Source organism: Gadus macrocephalus, chromosome 5 (genome assembly GCF_031168955.1).
Source record: "Gadus macrocephalus chromosome 5, ASM3116895v1".
Taxonomy (NCBI): domain Eukaryota; kingdom Metazoa; phylum Chordata; class Actinopteri; order Gadiformes; family Gadidae; genus Gadus; species Gadus macrocephalus.
In genome coordinates, this window is record NC_082386.1 from 274,624 (window position 1) to 293,819 (window position 19,196).

Consider the following 19,196-nt stretch of genomic DNA (forward strand, 5'->3'; position numbering starts at 1 on the left):
GCCAACAAGCGCCTCGCCCCCCCGCCCGGACAGAGTGGCACGAGCCCGGGCCTCCTCCTGCGCCCGGCGGAACTATAGGTGCTCCGCAATAGCGGGGTGGGTGCAGGAGTAGCGGGCGAGGCTGTCCTTGTTGGCCATGAGCGGGCTGTCCGAGGCACTCGTCTCCCGCTCCCGCTGGTGACTGGCAACCACGTGACAGGCGTAGCCCGCGTCGTTTTCCAGAAGCCATCTGAACGTTTGACCCTGGTACTTGCCCAGCTGGATGCTGTGGCAGCCCAGCACCAGCATGGGGTTCCCAGGGTCACCGCCCCCGGAGACGACGCGGGCTCGGTCCTCCTTCTCCACCTCCCCCGGCTTCTTGGCCCTGGCGGTAGCCTGGGGCCCACGTGGCCCCATGGCGGCGGTGAAGGCCGCCGCCTCATCGGAGGCCCGCAGGGCCAACTCATGCGACAGCGTCATCTTTAAATTTACAAAAGACATCTACAATGACAACAAATGACACGACACAGCATTAAACGAGCATTGCATTAAACAAGCATTACAGTTTACTCCCTTAAAGTGACTTATGTTCATGGATGCTTACAGGAAAGATAACAGATGGTTTGAAAGGTTGGAAGGCTTCATCCGTTTCAATGGGGCGCGACTCTCCGTAATTTCAACATTAATTTTAACATATTTATAATTCGAAATTCGTCCCAGCCTTTATACCACATACACACTAGGGTCTATAGCATATAACCGTGTCGTCCTCTCACATTTTAATGCATTTTTCACGATTTACCAGCTCTCGTTTTCAATGGCTGATTCACACTTGGAAGGTTCTTAAGATTTTCGTGCTGAAGCGGTTTTCCTCGAGTTGATGCGGGTTGCAGATTGGTCGGGGCATCCCTCGATGCGGGGTTGCTGATTGGGCGGGCGAAAGTCGAGGGGAAGATTTGCGGCTGCCGATTGGCTGAGAAACAGAGAGCATCGCTGGACAGCGCAAGGATAGGACCCCTCGCATTCCTCTCTGTTTTGATACCCCGCATTCCTGTGTTGATCCTGCAGAAAAAGACGAAAAAGCCCGCCCCCTCGCGGCCGATAAAGAAAGGTTTTTTGACGACCCACCAATCAGCGACGACGACGATGGAGAAGCCCAAAGCGTCGGATCGAACCCCCGTCAAACCAATTACTTGCTTTCATTGAATTAAACAAACCATTTGTTATTCTTGTGATTTTTATATTAAAATAATGCCATTTGTTATTGTCAACTTATTGCTTTCAAAACAAACCATTTATTATTATTCTTGTGAGTATTATATTAAAAGAACATCATTTATTGTCAACTTATTGCTTTATGTATGTATTTATAATCCATTTGCTGTCAGTGTTATGACTTTATTGAAATAAAACATTAATTATTATTCTTGTGGACTTTTTGCTAAAGAAGAAAAACAAACAAGGGACAAGCATGTACTGTCGAAAGAGAAAACTTATTTTATTATTCATTCATATACAGTATATATACCGGTGTGTGTATATATATATATGTAAGGGATAATGCCCGACGAGGTGTCCATTATCAGGAATTAATGAGTCGTGAACCGTCCTCCGCAAAGTTATATGCTATGTTATATGTTATATGCTATGTTATATGTTATATGCTATGTTATATGCCATATGAATAAATATGGCAGTGTGTGTATGCACTTAGTAATTAACCAACAAAACAGAACTATACACACACTAAACAACTATATACACTAACACTGCAAAATAACTATATACACTAACACTGCAAAATAACTATATACACAACATAAAAACAACTATATACAAAAGAGAACTATATACAACACCATCCCCGGCAAGAGTGTGCATCAGTGCGGGGCTCCCTGGTCCCGCTCCTTCTTCTCCCTCAGCCAGTCCTCCACACTCTTACCCGCTACGACAGAACAGAAGAATTCTCTGCCGTAGCGGGAGTGTCCGGTCTCCCTCCGCCTCGGCTGGCCGCATTTACTGCACCTGTGGCACGCCGGCCCGGTGACAGAGGGTCGTGCCTGGAGGTGCCTCAGCCCGTCGCTTGGCGGTCAGCCTCCTCCCTTCAACTGTTTTGAGGGCGACAGGCAGCTCAGGGCCGGCGTGCTGTGCGGCGGCCAGCGGCGGAGGGAGGACGTGTGGAGCTGGCAATGTCCGAGGGAGCGTCAGGAGGGGGGGGGGGGACGGGGAGCAGGGGGGGGGGGGGGGGGGGGAGCACCACCCACACACTCTGCCGGGGCAGTGAGAGGTCCACAAGGAGAGGCTGTGCTGCTCTTAAAGGTCCAGTTGCAGCTGCGGCAGCAGCCGTCGGCGGGAAGGCCAGGTAAGCAGCTGAGGGGGCAGGCGGTCGTGGCGCCAGTAGCCGTCTGTGCACCACTGGCGCCTGCAGAGCGGGCACCGGTGCTGCCGCTGCCGGGGCCGCCGCCGCCGCCCCCCTCGCTGCCGCTGTCGTCGCCCGGCCTTGAGGCACCGCCGACGTCGCCGTTGCTGCTGCCGCCGGACGATCCACCGCCGCTGATGCCGGGCCCGGCGCTGTCGCCGCGGCCGCCGCCGGTGGTCGTCCTCCGTCTGCTGCAACGCCTGGAGTCAGCACAGCCCTCTCCTTCTCTCGCTGCGTCCGGGTAAACCTGAGAGCGGGTGGCGACATAGTGTTTTAGTTACAGTAACACCATCGAGAGCGTGTAGTTCAAGCGTGTCACTGCCCAAAGCATCGAACGCACCACAGCGAGAGGGTCCTAGCGTTCAGCTCAAAGAGCTGAACGGGCGCCCGAGCCATCAACCTCTGGTGTCCCAGCACAAGCTCCCGGATGTGGCGGTAACGAAGCAGTGCGCTGTCCCACCGTGTACCCTGGGCGCCGCCTTGCACACGGGTGCCCGTGGGGTACAGGTTGCAGAGCTGGACGCACACTGCTTCTACCAGCCGGCTTGCGCTGGGACTGCTGGCGGGTCCAGAGGTCTGTCCGACCAGGCAGCTGCGGACGAGGGACAAAAACAACGACAGACGTTACGTAAAGCGGCTCGCGTGTACGTCGGGGAAATGTACGACCAAAGCTTAGCCTCCTCACCGTCGCAGGCTCTCCACACCAGGGATACTGGTGCGGCCTGGCTTCGCTGCCATGAATCGACCCCCCCGAGCGGCCCCGTCCGTGTAGCGGGGAGGGTAAACTACTCGGGCCCTGTCGTACGGGTACAGGGCCTCGTAGAGCCCGATGAGCTCGTCTACCCTCCCCTCGGACAGGGCCTGTTCGTGGCGCAGCCCCACTAAGGCCGTGGCCAAGCGGACCACGGCCAGGTACCCCGGCTGGTCGTCTGGTCCTCGGTAGTCCTGCGAACACAAGCGGATACGGAAAACAACAAGTCAGACGGACGCCACAGAGCGCTGCGTTTGATCGAGCCAGTGAGTCGCACCGCTGTCGCACTCACCTCAGCGGCCTGCTGAGGCTCTGGTGAGGACCGGCCGGGGGAGCGGTGCGCGTGCTCGGGGGGATCGGTCGGACGGGATGGCTCGGGCGCGGGTGCGTCAGCCGGTTGCCCTGACCGCGGGTCCGTCCGAGGAGCGGTGAACTCGCCAGGCACGTGGAGTGTGAGGTCCTCCAACTCCTGCCGGCCTTCGGCGAGCTCGTCGTCCTCCTCGGTAGGCGGTGGACCCGCGTCCGGAACGTCAGGGTCCAAGCTGACGTCCTGCAGCACTCTGCCCGTCTGGGAGTACAGGTACTCGATGCCGATGAGTTCCCCTGAAGCACAACGGCATCGTCACTCAATCCGTTACAAACATCGCTCGGCGCGGACACGTGTAAGCGTGGTGACGGCGGCTCAAACGTTCTTACCCGCGTACTCCCCGGGCTTGGTGTAGTCCCTGACCAAACTCAAGCCAAGCACCCGTTGGCTGAGCTGGTCAAGGGAGTGCTGCAGGGGGCCACTGTAGGTGCGGAGCAGCGGACGACCCTCCTGGGCCGCGGACGCCGCCCTGTCCTCGTTCCATCTCACCAACCCCTCCAGGAGAAAAGCCTGGAAGTGCCACGGGTTGGCACTTTCTCCTGAGGAGGAACACAGACGCGTTTAGCGGTTTAGTCAGCGCGCACAACGTGAACGACAACGAGGGAGGCGGCAGTGAAAGATGGACACGACGGTGAAACCCGTGGTTTACCTGGAATGAAGCGGTTGAGGTGGAGATGGAACGACTCCAGGGACGTGGAGCCGCGCGCACAACGGTACGTCGGCAGGCTGATCCCCCCCTTGGTCAGCCTGCCTGTCTCCGTATACAGCTCCACGCCCGGCGGGTCCTGGATGCACTCGAGGTGCCGTCGCTGCTCCGCACGGATTGCCTGGATGCGGTGTCGGTCCAGCAGGGGAATCCCCATGGTGTCTCGCCCGTTGGCACCGCCGAAGGTTTGCAGGAGGTCATCGATCAGCCGCTCGGTCGCCGCAGCTCCACGCGTGCGGCGACGGCAATGGAGAGCCATCTCCCTGCGGCTGACGTGCCTCCACACTCCGGCGTCGGACGAGAAGGTCATCCCCTGCGCCTCTAGCGTCCTCCTCTTGGCGTTGAGCAACCGGGCTGTGTCCTCTGGGTCCCACAGGAAGATACTGGCAGACAGCTGCTGCAGGAAGGGCTTGTAGAGCTGGTGGCTCTCGGTCGTGACACCTGATGCGTAGCGTCGCATCAGGTGCCAAATGTCCAACCGGACCACCAGCTTGTCCCACTCCTGGAACGCAGCAGCTGCCTTGGACCCCCCGTGGGACGAACAGCAGTCCCGGTCGACATAGAGGACGCGAGGCTGCGCTACCCCAGCGTCCCGGTACCGCCGCATTAACCCCGCAGCCATGGGCAACAGGCCACCCCCCTCGGTGGCCGTGAGCACGGACATTAGCACCTGCCCGTGCTCGTTGCCCACGTTGGTCGCCCAGGCTGCGGTATGGGCGGCGGCACCGGCGAGCTTCCGGGTCACCTGTTTGAAGGCGAGGCGACAGACACAGACACACACACACACACACACACACAAACACACAAGTCAATAAGGCTGCACGCACGTCGCAAGAGAGTAACGCTCGTGCTCCGACACCACATTCACCTTCTTGGTCGAATCCATCTTTAGGATGGATCCGAAGACTGAGGTGACCCGGGCCTTCACGTCCTCCAGGCGAGACAGGATGTCGTGGCAGTACACCACCAACAGCCAGCCGTACTGCGGCACGTCTGGCGATGGTTTCGGCGGTGGGGTGCACTGGCGCACGACACCCGTCGACGTGAAGGGCTCCATGACGCTGAGGTAGTGTATGGACCGCCGCATCCAGGCCTCTGTGTGTGCCTCACAGAGTTTTTTCTGCAGCTGCGTGGCGCTGTTCCCCCGAGTACGCTCACGCAGCTGGATGATGACCCGCCGGTCGCAGGCAAGCCTACAGGGGAGCGCACGTGTTACAGAAGAGCCGGACGCAGACACACCGACAGTTTTCAGACAGCTACTTACTTGTAGGTGAGGAACGCCGGGAAGAGGGCGCGATGCCCCTCTCCCAGCTGCCTCACGACCTCCTGCGACCAGGCGGCTACCTTCCTCCGACACCGACGGCACTCCAGGTACTCGGTGGCCATCAAGTACCAGCCGTCGATGTCCAAGACCTTCCGGATGGTCTTGTACATCCCACACTTGGTGAGATGCTTCTGGCAGCATGTCGGCCGGGGACCCCACATGTGCAGGGGCGCCCAGAGGAACAACCGACACGCGAAGAAGGTAGCCGCCGAGGCGGGTGGCTGAGAGTAGTTCAGCCGGGGCTGGGGGGGGTCCCACCACAGCTTGAGGTCCGTGGTGAGCTTGAGGGACCCCCCGCTGGTCTGCTGGAACAGCGCCCGGCCGATCCACTCCTGCTCTTCCCCGGTGAGGGCTGTCCGCCAGCCCTCAGGCAACCGGGTCTGTGAGGAGGATGAAGACAACACAAACAAACACACCGTGAGGAGGCCGAGTCGCTGCTGCGTACGACGGTCGTCTCCACCGAGTCGTGTGTCTGTGAGTACGACGGGCGTGTGTCTGTACCTCAGCCCGAGCAGGAGCGGGCGTTGCCGGCTGCTCCACGTCACCCGTCGTCGTCGTCGTCTTCCTCGTCTTCTTCTTCGGCTCCGGCGCCAGGGTGGCCTCCCCGCACGGCGTCTCCTCCACGGAGACGCCACGAGGCTCCACCCTGGTCTGCGCCGGAGCCCGAGCAGGAAGCCCGACCGTCGGTGGAGCAGCCGCAACCTGTGGTGGTGGTGGTGGTGGTGGTGGTGGTGGTGGTGGTGGTGGGGATGGGGTGGAGGACGGTGCCGGGGGAGGTGGAGTCGGAGGCGTCTCCAGCGGGAGCGGGAGGGCCTGAAGGACCTGTACGCCAGCTTCAGACACGGTCACGCACAACCAAATGGCATCAGCACAATGAGAGTGACGGGGCGACACACAGGCAAGCGAGACTAAGTGAGTCTGAGCATTCATGACGTGCAGCATGCCGTTGATTAGATAAAATGGTTTAGTGCTACAAGGTGACTGTTAAGAGGTGTGCTACAAGGCGACCGTTAAGAGGTGTGCTACAAGGCGACTGTTAGTTACAAGGCGAGTTTAATCAAATCCACATTACCACCACGTGAGTGAGGACGGCGCATCTACCACCAACAAAGACGGCTACATCACCTGAATAACCTACCTTTGTCCTTCAGGCATCAGCTTTAGCGACCAGCAAACGAAAAAGTTACAGTTAATGCAAACATACTGACTCAAGAATAGATATCCAAGGCCAATGTTACAGTGGGACACGTCCGGTGTGGTGCCAGTTACCCATTTCTACGTCAGTGACCATCTGGACCAGCTCCTCGTCCGTCACCTCTGTGGTGGGGGGCGGCGGAACCGAGGGACACTGGTCTCTGACGGAACACACCGCTATAGGGGGGGGGGGGGGGGGGGGGGCGGCAACGGTTAGTAAATCGTATACACTCAACCTCTGTTGTGTGAAACAGAAAGAAAGAGGTACCGACCTGGAGCTGCAGGCCGTGCTGGTGGGTTAATCAGTTTCCTGATCTGGGCCTGCAGCTCCCTGGGGCCCATCGGACGCCCCCGCACAAGGGCCGAGAAATTGGGAGCGGTCGGCTTGCGGGGCGGCAGCACGGTGGAAGCAGCGGCCTGGCTGGTGGTGGTGCTGGGGCCGCTGCTGGTGCTGCTGCTGGCGGGCGGAGGGGGTGGAGCAGCCGCCTCCGCCGACCGCTCCTTGTCTCGGCCCGAGAAGTACTGAATGGCGACGTCCATGGAGCTCCCAGGCTGCGGTGTCTTCCGCCGTAGCCACTTGACGTAGCTGCAAGACAACGATCCAGGAGTTGACACGCTTATAAACATGTCACAGCACCGTCTCCACTGCCCTTCACCACAATATGACTTACGTCTGACGCTCCTTCTCCTTGGAGTCGTACAGGTCCTTCGGGGTGTCCTCCTTGAACAGCCCGAAGCCAACAAGCGCCTCGCCCCCGCGCCCGGGCAGAGTGGCGCGAGCCCGGGCCTCCTCCTGCACCCGGCGGAACTTGAGGTGCTCCGCAAAAGTGGGGTGGGCGCAGGAGTAGCGGGCGAGGCTGTCCTTGTTGGCCATGAACGGGCTGTCCAAGGCACTTGTCTCCCGCTCCCGCTGGTGACTGGCGACCAGGTGACAGGCGTAGCCCCGCGTCGTTCTCCAGGAGCCACCGGAAGGTCTGACCCTGGTACTTACCCAGCTGGATGCTGTGGCAGCCCAGCACCAGCATGGGGTTCCCAGGGTCACCACCCTCGGAGACGACGCGGGCTCGGGCCTCCTTCTCCACCTCCTCCGGCTTCTTGGCCCTGGCGGGAGCCTGGGTCCCGCGTGGCCCCATGGCGGCGGTGAAGGCTGCCGCCGCATCAGAGGCCCGCAGGACCAACTGATGCGACGGCGTCAGTTTTAAATTTGCAAAAGACACCTACAATGACAACAAATGACACGACACAGCATTAAACGAGCATCGCATTAAACGTGCATTAGAGTTTACTCCCTTAAAGTGACTTTTATGTTCATGGATGCTTACAGGAAAGATAACAGATGGTTTGACAGGTTGGAATGCTAATCGCCGCGCCACCAGTTTCAATGGGAATCGCGACTCTCCGTACTTTCAACATTAATTTTAACATATTTATAATTCGAAATTCGTCCCAGCATTTATACCACATACACAATAGGGTCTATAGCATATAACCGAGTCGTCCTCTCACATTTTAATGCATTTTTCACGATTTAACAGCACTCGTTGTGAATGCTAACCGCCGCGCCACCAGTTTCAATGGGAATCGCGACTCTCCGTAATTTCAACATTAATTTTAACATATTTATAATTCGAAATTCGTCCCAGCCTTTATACCACATACACACTAGGGTCTATAGCATATAACCGAGTCGTCCTCTAACATTTTAACGCATTTTTCACGGTTTACCAGCTCTCGTTTTCAAGGCTAATCGCCACATCCTACCTTATCATCAACTGCAGAGATAATGGCTGACACACGTGGAAGGTTTTCCTGGAGTTGATGCTGATGCGGGTTGCTGATTGGGTGGGGCAACCCCTGAGTTTAGGGTGGGCGAAAGTGAAGGAAAAGTCAGGGAAAGATTTGTGGCTGCCGATTGGCTGGCAAAAGTCACGGAAAAGTCAATGATTGGCTGAGAAAAAGAGGCGATTGGCTGGCAAAAGTCACGGAAAAGTCAATGATTGGCTGAGAAAGTCACGGAAAAGTCAATGATTGGCTGAGAAACAGAGAGCATCGCTGGACAGATAGCGCAAAGGAAGGTTACCGTTCTTCACTGTCGGGGTTCGGCCCGCGGCACAGCCGCGGGACGGACCGCTTTGGCGCCCCCTTTCGGCCGCCGGTCCCGGCCCCCGCGGGCAACTCGGACCGAGAATTCGTCCGGTCCAACCGGTCGAACCGACGGTTCGGGGTCGAAATTGGAACGCACCGTAGGCTTTGAGCAGAGGCCGAAATCGGAACGATCGGAACGCAACGGAACGCACAGGGTCAGGTCGGGACACGGGTGGAAACGCCCATGTCGAGGGACCGGTGCCTTTATAAACAAGCGTTCGTCTGATTCGACCCGTGTCCGTTATTGCAATACGTCGCTCGTTTGTCAAAGAGAGGCTTTAGTTTCAACGTATTGCTTGTTTATCAAAGAGAGGCTTTAGTTTCAACGTATTGCTTGTTTATTAAAGAACGGCTTTATTTTCAATGTATCGATTGTGTGGAACGTCTCTCTCACGCCGAAATCAACACACGCCAAGTCGTTCAAAGCCCGGTAGGTAGGGCGTTTATTCATTAAATAAAGGGGAAAATCAGAAATCATACGTGTGACTCCGTGAGCCACGGTGGTGTCCAGGGGAATTGTCTCTCCGGCCGGGCCGGTCTCGTCCCTGGAGGGGGAGGTCACTCCCGTCGGTGAGGCCTCTTGGGCTCCGGCTGGTGGATATCGGCGGTATACGCCATCCACCGCCTCTCCCTCTGGCCGCCTGGCGTGAGGGTTTTGGGGCCGGGTTGCAACAATTGTTTATCAAAGAAGGCTTTATTTTCAATGTGATTGCTTATTAAAGAATGGCGTTATTTTCAATGTATTGATTGTTTATCAAAGAGCGGCTTTATTTTCAATGGATTGCTTGTTTATTAAAGAATGCCTTTATTTTCAATGTGATTGTTTCTTAACGAATGGCTTTATTTCGAGACGCTTTTACACTGTTTCTAATGTATTGCTTTTTTATTATTCAACTAAAAACGTTTGTTATCATTGTTGTTGTGGACTTGTTGCTTAAAGTAAAAAGAAGGGACAAGCGTGTGTAATTCAAATAGATTTATTAAATTAAAAACATGCACAACACAGGAGGGGGGTTCCCGGGGAGGAGCAGCCTCAGACTCTGCCGGGGCTGTGTTCCTCTCCAGGGTCTGACGCTGGGCCCTTCGCCCTCCTCTCCTCCCGCTGCTTCCTCTGCTTCCTGGTGAACGGATTTCAACATCGAATTTTAGTTCTTTAGGTAAATGCAAGCAGTTTACTTCGAAACGCATTCAGAAACAATCAATTCACCTCTTTGGCTTTCGCCTCTTGCGGTCCCTCCTCTCAGCCAGCCACAGGTCTACGCCTTTGCCGGCGTAGAGGGAGCAGAAACTCTCCCCATCGAACCGGCTGTGGCCAAAATCTTTCTGCGCCGGCTGGAGGCACCGCTGGCAGATCCGCAGCTTGTGCGCTTTGCGCCCAGGGGAAGAGGAGTCGCCGACCTGCTCCTCCTTCCTGCGGGCGATGTTCCACAGGGTGGTCCTGGGCACCTTCCCGGCGTCCTCTGGGGCCTGTTGGCTGATGAGCCACTCACGAGCGGTGAGGCCCCCAGGGCCCGCCTCCGACTCGCAGTACGCACTGCTCTTGTAGAGCGCGTGCCCCGTGTCCAGGGTCCTGGGTTGGGCGCACGTGGGGCAGGGGTCCCCCGGCTGGCATTGGGGCTTCCCCTTTTGCTCCTTTAACACCCTGGTGTCCTGCCTCAGTTGAGACTTGTGGCGGCAAATGGTAACCCTGCTTGGCGTCCACCTGTGCTTCCTTTTCCTCTTTGATGGAGGAGGAGGAGCAGCGCTGTCGGACTCTGAACACAAGGCAATATAGAACTCTTTTAGTCTAGGTCAAATGAAATGGATGGATGTGCACACACACACACACACACACACACACACACACACACACACACACACACACACACACACACACACACACACACACCAATTTAGCAAGTTAGATACACACCTTCTGGTTCCACGGCCTCTGGCTCAGGCTGCGCTCCGAGGTTGCTGTTCGTGGCTTCCATCGTAGTGTGGTTTAGAGGCATCTCCTGCAGCCCTATTTGAACCTTGTACGGGAAAGGGGTGGACCTTCACCTTCACCTGCACACGGGGAAGACTTTCCCGAGGCCAGCTGCCCTGTCTGATCTTTTGTCTTAGCTTGATCAGTCATCCTGATAGACAAGAGTCCAAGTTGGAGGTGTGAAATGAACTCAGGGTGTTGGGGGGGCTCTCTGCGCTTCAGTTCTATTTCCCACTGCTACTGTCATGATAGATGTGTGTGATGTGTGTTTGTCCATCATGCTGTTTGAAGTGTTGTGTGTGTGTGTGTGTGTGTGTATGTGTGTGGCAGTTAAAGACATGATTTAAGGAAAATACTCGGACAGCCAAAAAGGTAGCAGAAATTAATGGATGCGTATGCATGATCTGGAAAAAAGAATGACTTTTAGCAACCCTCTTTTATGTGTTGTTAATTTATACATTGTTTAATAAAGAATGGCTTTTTTTCAACCAGCTTTTAAGGCGTGTTTTCTTTTTGTGATGTGATTTGAGCAAAAATCGTTCTTTCTTCCACACAAACGACACAGAGTCTTTCGGTAACGGTAGGCTGTTTATATATATATATATACATAATTTACAATGGCTGGTGGTCCCTCTACACAGCCAGCTCCACACTGCTGCTGGGGGGGGGGGGGGGGGAGAGAATGTCAGGGTGGCGGCGGGGGGGGGGGCCTCGCGGTCTCTGGCCAGCCGATCACGACGCCACTGCTCCACCGTTCCCCCGTCGGCCCGGGCGCAAAAGGTCTCCCGCTTGTAGCGGCTGTGGCCGTTCTCCCTGGTCTTATGCTGGCCACAGCGCTTGCAGGTAAAGCCCGAGACCTTTTTAAGGGGCTTGAGGTAGACCCCTAGCTCCCGGGCACGACGCTCCTTCTCCTCCAGGACCCTGTGCCTCCAGGCAGTGGTGCGGGACATGGCTCCACCAATGGCGACGGCTGGAGCGGCAATGGCTGGAGCGGTGGCCGCGGCTGAGAGCGGGCTGAGGTCCGGGGGGGCGGCGGCGGTGGCGGCGGCGGCGGCGGCGGCACTCTGCTGCTCCACCACGAGGTCATAGAGCTCCGGGGCCAGCGGCCCTCTGATCGTTGCAGCCAGACCAGAGGCATCCGCGGGCAGGTGGTGCTGGAGGGGCTGGTCTGGCTGCTGGGGCTGCTGCAGCAGAGTCCGTGGGGCCGACAGGGGCTCCGCTGCAGTCTGGGGAGCGCTGGGCCCCGGGACTGCGAGGGAGAGGGTGTCCCTCATCATGCTTTTTTCCCTGGTGTTTTGCCTTTCAAGAAATAGAAACAATGCGTTAATTATGACGACAAAGATATCAATCACGACGACACACACACACACACACATCAGTTCTGCGAGCCAAAGTATATGGACTTACCACATGGACAGGGTCCGCTGGTTCACGTCATACAGCTGGATGCGGGTGCTCGCCATGAGGGCAGGACAGTTGACCACGTTGTCCTGGATGAATTTGTAATCCCTCATGACGGCACCCCAGCGGTTGAGGCGTGCCCCGGCGATGGTCTTGGCGTCGCTGCTGTGGACGCGGCACAGCTCCAACATGATGGCCTCGACGACCCTGCTGAGGGTTGGGTACTGTGCCGCTCCTGCACCCTTACCCACGACGACACTGGAGAGAGAGAGAGAGAGAGAGAGAGAGAGAGAGAGAGAGAGAGAGAGAGAGAGAGAGAGAGAGAGATTATAGGGGGCTGTTAAAAAAAAAAAGATTGAAGGAAATTGTTAATGCACTGCTTACCGCTTCACACTGTCCACTCCTGGGATGTGGGCGTGGCGGTTGCTGGTCTTGAACCGACCTTTAGCCAGCCGGTCCTGGTGGCGGGGGGTGAAGGTCACCGGCGCCTTGTCCCGCTCCGTCAGCCTCTCGATGATGCCTCTGGTCTGACGGGCGGTGACGAAGGCGTGGTGACGCAGCTCCACGAGGCCGTGGGCCAGGGCCACCGCGTGGTGGTACCCGGGCTGACCGTCCGGCCCGACGACGTCCTGAAAGAAAACGCACACACGGCACACGATGAGACGCCGCACGCAAACACCGCGGCCGATATGAAATGTGGACAGGCGACTGCCACTCACTTCCTCCTCCTCCTCCTCCTCCTCCTCCACCTCGGAAAGGGGCGATTCCAAGGTGGCATCGACCTGGAGCACACCGCAGGGCTCCTGGAGCAGGGCGCTGTGGTGTGCCAGGAGACGGATCTCCTCTGGCTCATCCTCCGGCTGCACCTCCTCCTCCTCGAAGCCGTCATCGGCGGCGGCCTCTTCCTCCTCCTCGGCCCCATCTAGAGGGTCGGGATCCGGCTGCAGCACAGCGCCCGACTGGGAGTAGAGGTACTCCACCCCCAAGAGTTCCCCTGCAGAGAGAGAGACACACACACACACACACACACACACACACACACACACACACACACACACACACACACACACACACATTAGCAGATGCCACAAGAACAGCCGCAGCAAACACTCTCCGTCGCTAATCTCCATGTACCTGTGTACTCTCTGGGCTGGGTGAAGTCGTCGACCGGCTGGACCCCGTTGACCTCAGAGGCCAGCTCGTTGAAGCTGTGCTGCAGCCGGGCGCTGTAGCACCGCAGCGCCGCTCGCGGCCCTCCCTCGACTGCCGCCCTGCCGCGGTCCTCGTTCCACCGAGCCAGGCCCTCCAGCAGGTACACCTGATAGTGGACGTCACTCGAGGTGGTACCTGTACATAAAACACGAGGGGGAGAAGAGTTAGTGAAAAAGGAAAACAAACAAACAGAACTTTGTCAACGCGGTGGAAATAGATTTACCCGGAACGAAGCGGCACTGGTGCAGGTGGAAGGACTCGAGGGAGGTGGAGCCGCGAGCGCACCGGAAGACGGGGAGCCTCACACCACCCTTGGTGATCTCTCCTGTCTTGGTGTACAGCTCCACCCCCTCTGGGTCCTGGACGCAGTCGAGGTGGCGGCGCCCGTGGTGTCCGTCACATGCCAGAAGGCGTCCAGCACCTCCTGGATGAGCCGCTCCGTCTCCGCCGCACCCCTCGTACGGCGGCGACAGTGGCGAGCCAGCTCCTTGGCGGACAGCGTGACCTGGGCGTCCCTCCCCTCCGAGGACTGCTTGGCCTCCTTCAGGCGCCGCACGTCCTCGCCGTCCCACTCGAAGATGGCGAAGGACAGCCTGGCCATGAAGAGGCCGTAGAGCTGGTGGCTGTCGGTGGTGACGCCCCTCGCGAAGCGCCGCATGAGGTGCCACACGTCCAGCCGCACCACCAGCTCTTGCCACTCGTGGTACATGCCGTGCGTGGCAGAATTGCCCACGGCGGCACAGCAGTCCCGGTCCACATACAGGACCCTCGGAGGGGCCTTCCCGGCATCGCGGTACCGCCGCTTCAGGCCGGCCGCCATGTTGGTTAGTCCCTCCCCCTCGGCCGAGGTGAGGACGGACACGAGCACCTGCCCGTACTCGTTGCCAACGTTGGTCATCCAGGCGGCAGACCCGGCGGCGGCGCCCGCGAGCTTTTTGGCGATCTGCAAGACACAAACACACAAACACACGTTAAGACACACGGACGGACGGACGGACGGCACACAGACGTCATACGAGGCGACGGCACACGGAGAGAGAAACCTCACCTTCTTGGTGGAGTCCATCTTAAGGATGTCGCCGAAGATCGACGTCACCCTGGCCTTGGTCTCGTCCAGCCTGGTCACGGCCTCCAGCACGTACACCCGACCAAACCAGGTGAGCCCGGGCACCTTGACGAAGGTCGGCAGGGACACGTCGTCCTTCCGGGCCGCTCCGGGTCCCCTCAGCTTGCGGAGCACCGACAGGTAGGCAATGGAGCGCTGCATCCAGTCCCTGGAGTGCTGCTCCACCAGGGAGGCACGGAGGCGAGAGACGCCGTTGCCCAAGGTGCGCTCCTTGAGCATCGCTATCACGGCTCTGTCGCAGGACAACCTGGAAACAGAGAACACAGACATTTAACCGTAGTTAACCACGAGCGACAAAACGCTGGGTAAACGCAGAATGACTAAAAGTGACATACTTGTAGGTGAGAACGGCCGGGAATTCCTCGCGGTGAGCAACGTCCAGCTGCTCCAGGATGTCCTGCGACCAGCCCGCCACCTTCTTGCCGCAGGAGGGGCACTGAAGGCACTCTGTGGCCATATAATACCACCCACTCCTGTCCAAGACCCTCCGCACGGTCTTGTATAGGCCAGCGCCCATCAGCTTGCGCCCATCGGCGGGGCACTTGAGGTGGTACGCCCACATCCGATACGGAAGCCAGAGGAAGAAGGGGCGCTGGAAGAAGGCGTGGGCTGTGGCGGGGGGCTGCGTGTAGAGGAGCCGGGCGCCTGGCGGGTACCACCACAGTCGGGGCGGTGTGGTGAGCACAGCCTTCCCGCTGCTGGGGTCCCTGCGGAACAGTGCCCGGCCCACCCACTCCTGCTGCTCCTCAGGCAGCGTCTTCCTCCAGCTGAGGGGAAGCAGCTGAAATACACACACAGCAGACACACACAGTTAGCAGGTGTGAATGTTCAGCAGACAGGCACACATACACACACACATCATATACACACACACACACACACACACACACATTACACAAACCTCTTTGCCGGAGGCAGGCCTCGTGGCCATCGGTCCTGGTCCTGGACCTGGTGCTGGTCCTTCCAGCGGGGCCGCGGCCGGCGGGGCGTCCCTGGACGTGCCTGACAACCCATATGAGCGTTAGGGAGGTACGTTACACGTGCGGTACAAGTGTATTCACATCAAAACGTATACTCACTGGGAGGGTCGACCTCGTCGGCAGCGGCGAGCAGTTCGGCGTCGGTCGGGTCAGAGTAGGAGACACCTGCAAAGAACGACAACGAGACGACAACATGAAGTGATGAAGCACTGGTGTGTTGTTAAAAGCACCTCCCAGGCTGTTTTGTAGACGGTGCAGTTACCTGGCCGTGGGAGGACATGTCCTGGCTCCGGTGCTGCTGTGGGCTCAGCGTCCCGGGCCAGCACATACTGCTTCAGGGTCCCCATCCTGGACGCAGTAGCTCCCACCTTCTGCGTCCTGACCCAAGCCACATAGCTGTAGTAGAGCAAAGAAAAAACACACAAAATCAGCACACACACACACACACACACATAAAATCAACACACACACTACTTACGTTCGACTCTCTTGGTCCCGCGTGCCATACAGGGACTTGTAGGTCCGGTGCGAATGCACCCCGAACCCCACCAGCGCGTCGTCCAGCCCCCTGGAAGACGCGGAGCCCTCGCACAACCTACGCCTGGCGACGGCCATCACCATGGGTGGGAACAGCCCGGCGTAGGAGGTGAGGGCGTCCTTGTTCTCCATGAGGGGCGACTTGCTGGTGTCCCCTCCCTCTCTCTCCATCTGGTGGGACGCCAAGATGGTGACGGCGTACCCCACCGCATTTCCCAGCAGCCACTGGAAAGTTTGGCCGCGGTACAGGCCAAACTGCTCCTCGCTCTCCGCCAGCACAAACTCGCCCGACATGCCACCCTTCTGCAGGGCTCTGGCCCTCGCCTCGAACCACATCACCCCTCTTCACCTGAGACCCAGTGGCAGAGGCCTGGCGTTTGCTTGCCACTGCGTCAGCGGCATCAGAGGGGCGAAGGGTGAGCTCGGAGGAAGAGGGTTCGAACCGGAAAAGGGGAGCAAAAGACATTTTCTGAAAGACAAGAAGAAACAAAACGAGTCAGTTAAGTGTATTACAAACAATGTTGATAACAATGTTAATGTCAGGAGATCAGCCCATTAGGCAGGCCCGCCGCTCCCTATACGCATGAAAGGCAGAGTGCTAAGCACACCAAGTACCTGGGGGGGGGGGGGGGGGCAGAATTAAGGTTTGTAAAAATAAATACATAATAACAATTACATTATTGAATTAAAAATATATATAAATTAGTCATGAAGAGGCCCACCGTTGTTTATTCTTAATTGTATAACCTATCACTCAATTTCGGCAAATTAGAGGTTTTTTTACCCAATATACAAAAAGAGGCCTTTAACCATCAGGGGTGTTAGGGTAATACTGTCAACGTTAATGTCAAGAGACCATTAGGTTTAGCCTGAGAGTGACCTGTTGCTCTCCCCCCACTATTAACACCTCTCCTATGCAAATCGGGGTTGCATTTCAAACACCGAAATCACACATTAATAATTAAACATTTAGACCAGCCTTTATATCACAATTACACTAATGCATTTTTCACGATTTACCAGCAGCACTCCCCATACGTATGAATGGGAAGCGCGACGCTCCGTACTTTCAACAATTCGTTTTACTTATTTATAATTCGAAATTCGTCCCATCATTTATACCACATACACACTATGGTCTATAGCGGGGGTCGGCAATAGGCGGACCGCGGTCCGAATATAAGACTGCCTTTTTTCCAATCGAAATAGGTCCGAAAAAGTCGGGTCGTCTTATATTCGGGATCTAGTATTCAGAGCGCAGTTTCTCTTCTTTGCCTCTCCCTTTAAATGTCAATACACATTCGCGGCCGCAGGTTGCGCCAGAAATTGGTTCCGGGAAGAAGTAGTCCAGCGTCCTTAACAACCAGACCGTTACCGGTGTTTAAAGACAGGCTGACCATTAGAGACAAGTGGCTCAAAAGTGGGTCAGGTCAATCAACAACAGCGGAGGAGCTATGATGCCAATTTTAAAATAATGGTTGTCAATAAGGCAGAGTCAAGTAACAACTGCCAAGCTGCCAAGATGTTTGGGGTCACGGAGTGTAACGTAAGAAGATGGCGAGCACCAAAATAACGTCTCAAAGACGTCAACAGTCAGCGCAAATCCTACCGTGGTCCTCAAAGTGGCCGTTTCAGTGAGGTTGACCGGAGAGTTTTTGAAAACGTCAGAGAAAACGCGCTTTGGGTGGAGCCGGTGGAAGCGGAGCAGCTGGGGAGCGATGACAGCGAGAGCAAACACAGCGGGGCAGAGGACGTGTGTGATAGACAGAGATCGGAGGAGAAGTTTGGCGAATTTTGGTTAAGTTTAGTTAAATATGTGGCCTGTATTTTTCTATGTTATTTAAAAATGTTCCCAATGTTGCTTGATATTAATTTTGAATCATACTGTACATATTTTGCCTTGAAAGTGCCGTGGCCTTTACTGGCATTATTATTATTGTCATTGATATAACAAGTGTTTAATTCACTGTTCTTTGTTCTGCAAATCTGGTCTGCAAATCTTTTTTTCTAAATGTTTGTGTTGAAAAACGGGGGGTCGTCTTATTATCAGGGTCGTCTTATATTCGGACCAATACGAGTATATATAATTTTGACCAAGAGATTTTAACAACTAATGTTTGGGTGACTTTTATAAACCCGTTAAATACATTAAATTAACTATAACTTTATGGTAGGCTATGTTTTTTACCTTATAATGTCAGTAGCCAATCAGATGATAGCCTGCCCTACGAGCTGTGCGACTGGTGCACGCAAGCGCGGCAAAATTGACAGAAGAAAAGAGTGCCTTCAGTGAGAGAGAAAGCTTCATTGCAGTTCAAGAGAAAGATGGCGTGCTCTAAGAAGAGATAGGTAGATTGTGAGAACAGAGCTTTTAAAGAGGAGTGTTCATTCTGCCTGCATGCAGCTCTAAGCATGTGTGCCTGATCTGCTCCGAGACGGTGGCGGATAGTCAGTTGTTGACCAAACAGACACTGATACTACTAGCGCCTAAAGTACTTATATTGGCTAAATATGCCTCTGAATCATAATGCACACCTTGACTGTTGGTACATAAAACACATGCAGTCCTATATCAGTGAAAACAACGGTCATAAAAAATGTGTGATAGACCCCCGGACCCAAGCTTGAGGATTTTTTTTTAAACTGGACCCATTAGGATTTTAATTGCCTACCCCTGGTCTATAGAATATAACCGAGTCGTCTGTTCGCATTTGTATGCATTTTTCACGATTTACCAGCAGCACTCGTTGAGAAGGCCAACCGTCGCGTAATGCGTTTGAATGGGAAGCGGGAAGCTTGGTACTTTCAACAATTCGTTTTACTTATTTATAATTCGAAATTCGTCCCAGCCTTTATATCACATACACACTATGGTCTATAGCATATAACCGAGTTGTCTATTCACATTTTAATGCAGTTTCCACGATTCTAGTCATTTACTTACGTGATGGTAGTGAACGGAAAACTAGTGACGGTTGAAAACTGTCAAAGTAATGAAGATTTTTCGGCTGGAGGAGCTTATGATAACTTGCGCTCCCCGCCGGCAGCCAATCACGTCTCAAGACTCAAGTGAAACAGTCCAATCA

At 55.8% G+C, this 19,196-nt stretch overlaps 4 protein-coding genes across 4 annotated transcripts in view; all 4 read right to left on the reverse strand.

Annotated features, from left to right (window-relative positions):
* Positions 1 to 19,196, reverse strand: part of LOC132457513 (E3 ubiquitin-protein ligase TRIM21-like) — a 133,093-nt gene that overhangs the window by 890 nt on the left and 113,007 nt on the right. Inside the window, exons 3-4 of the mRNA XM_060051766.1 lie at positions 7,412 to 7,822; positions 7,013 to 7,326 (exon numbers count right to left, since the gene is read on the reverse strand). Of these exons, the coding sequence (XP_059907749.1) occupies positions 7,013 to 7,326; positions 7,412 to 7,614 (517 nt within the window). The 5' untranslated portion in view covers positions 7,615 to 7,822. The remainder of the gene's footprint in view (positions 1 to 7,012; positions 7,327 to 7,411; positions 7,823 to 19,196) is intronic.
* Positions 1,529 to 6,759, reverse strand: LOC132457510 (uncharacterized). The gene is made up of 9 exons (XM_060051759.1): positions 6,048 to 6,759; positions 5,487 to 5,926; positions 5,091 to 5,415; positions 4,166 to 4,967; positions 3,846 to 4,055; positions 3,442 to 3,752; positions 3,084 to 3,343; positions 2,739 to 2,990; positions 1,529 to 2,645 (listed from the first exon to the last, which is right to left on the reverse strand). Exons 1-9 carry the CDS (start codon positions 6,486 to 6,488, stop codon positions 2,111 to 2,113), a joined length of 3,576 nt encoding a protein of 1,191 aa, XP_059907742.1. The 5' UTR covers positions 6,489 to 6,759; the 3' UTR covers positions 1,529 to 2,110.
* Positions 10,694 to 12,527, reverse strand: LOC132457507 (uncharacterized). Its single transcript, XM_060051758.1, has 2 exons — positions 12,262 to 12,527; positions 10,694 to 12,153 (listed from the first exon to the last, which is right to left on the reverse strand). The coding sequence occupies exons 1-2, from the start codon at positions 12,444 to 12,446 to the stop codon at positions 11,307 to 11,309; spliced, it is 1,032 nt and encodes a 343-aa protein (XP_059907741.1). The 5' UTR covers positions 12,447 to 12,527; the 3' UTR covers positions 10,694 to 11,306.
* On the reverse strand, positions 12,636 to 16,614 carry LOC132457638 (uncharacterized). Its single transcript, XM_060051907.1, has 10 exons — positions 16,052 to 16,614; positions 15,836 to 15,969; positions 15,673 to 15,738; positions 15,495 to 15,595; positions 14,929 to 15,374; positions 14,516 to 14,840; positions 13,868 to 14,410; positions 13,691 to 13,826; positions 13,390 to 13,602; positions 12,636 to 13,249 (listed from the first exon to the last, which is right to left on the reverse strand). Exons 1-10 carry the CDS (start codon positions 16,444 to 16,446, stop codon positions 12,636 to 12,638), a joined length of 2,973 nt encoding a protein of 990 aa, XP_059907890.1. The 5' UTR covers positions 16,447 to 16,614.

What these genes read in the sequence shown, in the direction of transcription:
- LOC132457510 (XM_060051759.1), bottom strand. Translation starts at nt 6,488, where the DNA reads ATGCTGCACGTCATGAATGCTCAGACTCACTTAGTCTCGCTTGCCTGT. An exon ending in AGATGGATTCGACCAAGAAG is followed by an intron (nt 4,968 to 5,090) that starts GTGAATGTGGTG and finishes GCCTTCAAACAG; the next exon opens with GTGACCCGGAAGCTCGCCGG. An exon ending in CAAGCCCGGGGAGTACGCGG is followed by an intron (nt 3,753 to 3,845) that starts GTAAGAACGTTT and finishes GTTGTGCTTCAG; the next exon opens with GGGAACTCATCGGCATCGAG.
- LOC132457507 (XM_060051758.1), bottom strand. Translation starts at nt 12,446, where the DNA reads ATGTTGGAGCTGTGCCGCGTCCACAGCAGCGACGCCAAGACCATCGCC. An exon ending in CAGCGGACCCTGTCCATGTG is followed by an intron (nt 12,154 to 12,261) that starts GTAAGTCCATAT and finishes ATTTCTTGAAAG; the next exon opens with GCAAAACACCAGGGAAAAAA.
- LOC132457638 (XM_060051907.1), bottom strand. Translation starts at nt 16,446, where the DNA reads ATGTGGTTCGAGGCGAGGGCCAGAGCCCTGCAGAAGGGTGGCATGTCG. An exon ending in CGGGACCAAGAGAGTCGAAC is followed by an intron (nt 15,970 to 16,051) that starts GTAAGTAGTGTG and finishes GCTCTACTACAG; the next exon opens with CTATGTGGCTTGGGTCAGGA. An exon ending in AGATGGACTCCACCAAGAAG is followed by an intron (nt 14,411 to 14,515) that starts GTGAGGTTTCTC and finishes TGTGTCTTGCAG; the next exon opens with ATCGCCAAAAAGCTCGCGGG.